The sequence below is a fragment of the Nestor notabilis genome, unplaced genomic scaffold, assembly GCF_000696875.1.
Source record: "Nestor notabilis isolate BGI_N333 unplaced genomic scaffold, ASM69687v1 scaffold32706, whole genome shotgun sequence".
In the NCBI taxonomy this organism is placed as follows: Eukaryota; Metazoa; Chordata; class Aves; order Psittaciformes; family Psittacidae; genus Nestor; species Nestor notabilis.
Genome location: NW_009932942.1, coordinates 6,779 through 12,003, shown reverse-complemented (window position 1 = coordinate 12,003; position 5,225 = coordinate 6,779). Strand labels below are relative to the sequence as shown.

Here is a 5,225-nt window from a genome sequence, read left to right as displayed (position 1 = left end):
TCCTGCTATTAACTCTTGGGATGTTGGCAGTAAGTCCAGCCTTTATGGCAGAACCTTAGTGCTCCTCCCAGTTGCACTTAACTGGGAGGCTGTATCTGTGGACTGAGGATAGGTGAGAAATGCCGAATTCATTCTTTCCCAGACAGAAAAGACATGGTGCAAACAGGCTTGGCCACTGCTTGAATCTGAGCCTCACTGCATGCTTTCTGTTTGCAAAGGTCTCTTTCTACCGAGGGGCAATTCCTGAGAGCATCCCTGAAGAGGCCAGCAGGAGGAGGAAAGGACCAGACTCCCTCTGGCTCGTTACTCTGCCCATCAAACTGCCTGTGAGTTGTTTGGTCTCCTACAGAAAAAATAATCTAGATGGGTAAGAGCATGGCCTTTCTGCTCAGCTAATTTTGTCTTCTACCATGAGAACAGATGCAATAGATGACTGTGAGAAATGGCTGCCCAACCATGTCATAGTGGAGATTTCCCAGTCTCCCTGAGCTCTTCTGAAATGAGAAAGATGGATAGCGGGTAGTGGTCTCCATCTCTTCTGCTCATCTTGCCTGTCAGCACAGGCTTGTTGGATAGGTGGTCAGAGAGGGAGGATCCTTCGAATGAATGAGGGATGTACAATGGAGGAAGCTCACTGTAATTAAGGGAAGTGTCTGTTTTGTTTCTAAATTTCTTAGTCACGCAGCTCATGCAACAGGAAAAAAGAAAGGCCTAGAGTGAGGTAGTTAGACTGGATTTGAATATAGGTGTTGAGTATAAGTATTCTGTTGTGAGCCACTGGGCTTTAAAGGCTAGGCTGTATGTTACAGTGAGAAATACAACTTTTGCTTATGGAATTTAATTGATTTTTGAGAAGCTTTAAACAATAAACACCTTTGTAGGCTGAATGCTTCCCTTCAGATCATGTGCCGTGATCTCACATCTCTTTCTGACACATGCAACCTCAACCACAAATCTAGACTAAGTCTCTATTACCACTGAGACAAATATGCTTTGGGGAGATGGTTCATTGAAAAATGTTCTGCAGAGACAAGAAAGGAAATTTCCAGTGTGAGCTATGACCTTGAACACTATGATTCGATGTTTTTCAGAAGCAGTAAGCATTGCTGGTCATTGCCAGTGTGAGTGCTCCTTCCTTCTTAGAGCCTGACTCTTCAGCCCCAAATCTTCCTTCCTCCCTAGTAGGAGACTGAATGGCCAGACACTGTCCTCTACAGAAACAATTTGTTTAGCATGTTCTCTCTCCCTCTTCTCTGTGACACAGCGATTGAAGCCCCGCTGGGGTGAGAACCCTGGTCCTCCGAATGGGTTCTCCTTCCCTCCCTTGAACCTGGGCAATGCTGAGACTGGCTACCTGACACAGGCCAACCTGCTGAGCATTGCCAGGCGTGTGGGAGCTGACTGGCAGACCATCGGCCTGAACCTGGGCTTGACCTATCAGCAGATTGAGCGCATAGGATACAATCACAGGTAAGACAGGACACAGAGACCAACAGTGATGCATTCTATCTCTCTACCTACCTATTTACCTACCTATCTGTCTATCTATGTAATAGTATAAATTAGTGCTTGGTTGGTTCAGTGTTTTTCCACTGGAATTGTTTCATTGGATAAAAGATGAGTTGACTAATGTTTCTTCTCAAAACATTACCTTTTTTTTTTTTAATGGAAAACTGATTATTTTATCTTGCCATTATAAAACAAAGCTGCATGTTTGAAAAACAGAATTGGGAAATAACAAACCTGATGAGCTTTGTAGTTCAGATGAGTCACATTCCTGTTTTGTTCTGTGATCTGGATTCCTGGCCAGACTCCATCTCTGACAATGAGCAGTGGTCTATGGCATTAATTGTGAATATTATCTTTATTCAAAAAGAGCTTGTGGTACATCATGGGACATGCAGTCTGATCAAAAAAACAGCAGTAGGAGAGTATTACACTTGTTATGACCAAAGTACTGTTCCTGTGGGGAATTTACATTCAAAAGCAGAATGCTTCAATTTGGTATTTCTATTAGGAAAACATAGAGAGATTTGAGTGCAGGAACTGCAGCTTCCGTATGGGTGGGGAAACAGCAGGCCCACTGAGTGCTTTGTGTGTCTGGACGGCTTCTTTGGGCCTCCAGTCATACGTCAGGACTCGGGTAAGGCCTCTTTGGGTTGCTAGCCAGGAGAGTGTGCTGGTTACTTCTGTGTTTCTCTGTTTCTTCAGAGAGGATCTTGACAAGCAGATCCTGGACATGCTTTTCTCATGGGCTCAGCAAAACTCAGAGGACCCTGACTGTGTGAGCAAGCTGATTACAGCCATGAAAGAGAGTGGCCGCCAGGACATCGCTGATGAGGTTGAAACCATCATTGAGCTGGGCCGTCAGAAATACAGGGAGTCCATCCGCCGGGTGGGCTTGGAGCAGGAGAGCAGCACTGAGGACTCTGCAATAGCTATGGTGTAGCACCAAGCACAAGGAACTGGGTTTCATATGAGGTCCCTCTGCATAGCTGGAGAGACAATGTCTTGATGCTGCTCCCACCTCAATGGTCAGTGTCTTCTGGGGAGCTTGACATGGATTTTCTTGTGAACAGACTACTGAGCTCTCTTGGGTCTATACTCACATGCCACTTTGGCCAGTCCCAGGCAGTTTACAGTGCATTTATGAGACTTTACTGTAAATTCATCTCTTGACCCTCAGCTTTAGATTTCAGAAACATGGAGAAATTCAGAGACTGAAGTGTCTGTCAGCTGAGTGGTGGCTAAAGTAGCCATTAATGAATTAATACTCATGTTACATATACCTATGTATAACTTCTTCCTGAAACTCTGGTCTGCTGGAAACACTGGATGGGAGCATTTGGGTGTGTTTGTGCTCCAGTGCTTGGTGGGAAACAAGGTGTAGTCATGATGTGAGTTGTGGTGCAGTGGAGACAGTTCAGCTATTTCTGTTAATGATATGTTTTGCTCACATGAAAATGTGAACTGTATCCGTTATGAAAATGTTTTCTGTTTTCTGCCAAATCTCTTCCAGTTCCCTCAAGCCCAAACCAAGCCCAAAGCATTAGTGGGGAAAAGAGAAGAAACAAATTTCTAGCAGAGTTGCTCTTGGGTTTTTTGTTTTGTTCCAAAAGCTATTTTGGAACAAATAAAACTTCACATTGTCTCTAGGCTGCTGCACCTGCCAGGCTTTTTAGATGAGACCTACGCACTGCTGGTCTTTGAGAGAGCTCCAGCTTTATTTTACAAATAAGTAAAAATCCATAACCCTGCTGTTCTGAGACAGACTCCAATTAACATGAAAGAAAAAGTTCCCTTGCAACTTCAAAGGAATATTCCTCACATCCTCCTAGTGAAATATGCTGGTGTAGTAGCGAAGGTTGGTGGAAAGCATGACTTAAATTTGCTTTTTAAAAACTGGTCTGGCCAGCTGGGAATAGGCACTGTTGTGGGATTGGCTTGAAAAGTGCTGAGCTCCCAGTTTTGGAGTCTGAACAATTTGTATAAGGCTGGAAGTGTTTATTGCTTTTTAACTGCTCAATCATTGACTACTAACGTGCCCTTCTCTTCCTGTTCCCCATCTCATAATGGGCCTCAACTAATGACCCACTAATGACCGTGGGAAATGTCATGCAAGCTTTTTGAAAGACTACAGTAATCTAAGTAACCTCAGCTCTTTCAAGGCAGGTTTGGTTTCAGGTTAGCTCTCTAAGCAGTGTTTAAAGAGCTGTTCTCAGTCTGAAAAACAGAAGTCTGCATAAAAATGCCAGGTTGCAACGCCCAGGCCTGCAGGTCTGAGAAGTCCTGGTGTTTTCTTACCCCTGTGAAGAATCATTGGTGAATTCCCTGCTGCTGTGTTTCAGACCTGCTGTCAGGACTGTTGAGAGGCATAAAATCATTATGCTTTTGGGGTTAGGGTTTTTTTTTGTTGGTTTGTTGGTTGGTTTGGTTTGGGTTTGGGTTTGTTTGGGGTTTTTTTTTAGGCCATTCTAACATCTTAGCCCATGGAGTGATTAGTGTCCAGTCCAAAGCACTGAACAAAGACTTGCAGGCTTGAGTTGTCACCTCGGGTTCAGGGACTCCCTCAGATCTGATTTCTTAGGCTGTGCTGCCCTTCAAGTCTCATGTTGGGTTCAAGTCAGCAGTTCTCTTTTGTGTGTATGTTTTCTCTGGTAGTCTGTGTCATGTGTTCTTGTCTGTAATTTTGATGTGTACCAGTAGGTATTTGTTCTTTCCTCTAGTTTTGGAGAGATGCATTTGGGCATGTTGCTCTCACTGGGAATAAAACAAGCACTTAACTGTTTCACCATGTGGTCTGCTAACCCATAAATGCCTTGAGGTGTTAGACAAGCCTGCTGACAGAAGGACATGGGTGAGCTTGGCTGTGCTGCACAGAAATGGGAGAAGAGCTCTGAGGTACTGCTGCCTGCAAAACAGGACAGACTGCAGCTGAGTTAATGGTATCCCTGTAGCTAGGCCTTGCTGCAGTGGGGATAAGGCAGGAAACAAAACATTCAGGGCATGGTTTTGGCCAGCTCAGTGTATGACTAGGGCTCAGGGGGAGCAAGTGTAGGGGGCAACAAAGCTAGTCTAGAGGGGATGGTGCATAGGCTTAGCCTGGCCACCGGTGAAGGTGTGGGAGGCTTCTGGCTAGGCAAACCTAGGCTGAGGAAGTCTACAGTCCACATGGATGAAGCTAGGCTGCACTTACATTTCCATTTGTGATCGCCGGGCAACAGCTGAGTTAGCCAAAGCCAAAATAAGGGATGCATAGGCTGGACTCTGAACTGGCAGAGCTACCCCTCTTCCAGACAGATAATAGATAGATCAGGCTAGGAGAGAGGGAGGTTAGTGCTAGCTGTTTGGGTTGAGTATGAGCTGCAACCAGGACAGGTGACAGGAGATATGAAACCCCGGGCAGTATCATCAGTAGTCAGGTTTTGTGCCAGTAACTTAAGGAAAGGTAAGTAACTACCCCAGACAAGTACTGTTATCTCCAGTCTTTCACTGCTGAGTGGCAGCCCCTGGGCTGGGCCACCCTGCAGGCATCTGGTTTTCTCCTTGCAGTGAGAAGCAAGTGGAAGCAAGCACCAAGCTGAGGATACAGAGGTGCTAGAGGGAAATCAGAGCAACTGCCCAATTGGTCTTTCCTTCAGCTGACTTGGCAGCAAATATTTGAGCTGGATGAAAGTCAATGGAAGGCATGTTATTTTCAGATGTTATCTTTGTCAATAACCTCT

The 5,225-nt window shown here is 45.1% G+C and overlaps 1 protein-coding gene across 1 annotated transcript in view; it reads left to right on the top strand.

The window, feature by feature from the left end:
• PIDD1 (p53-induced death domain protein 1) overlaps positions 1-2,449 on the top strand; it is a 13,763-nt gene extending 11,314 nt beyond the window's left edge. Inside the window, exons 13-15 of the mRNA XM_010016631.1 lie at positions 219-326; positions 1,265-1,470; positions 2,212-2,449. Of these exons, the coding sequence (XP_010014933.1) occupies positions 219-326; positions 1,265-1,470; positions 2,212-2,449 (552 nt within the window). The remainder of the gene's footprint in view (positions 1-218; positions 327-1,264; positions 1,471-2,211) is intronic.
• Positions 2,450-5,225: the final 2,776 nt, after the last annotated feature.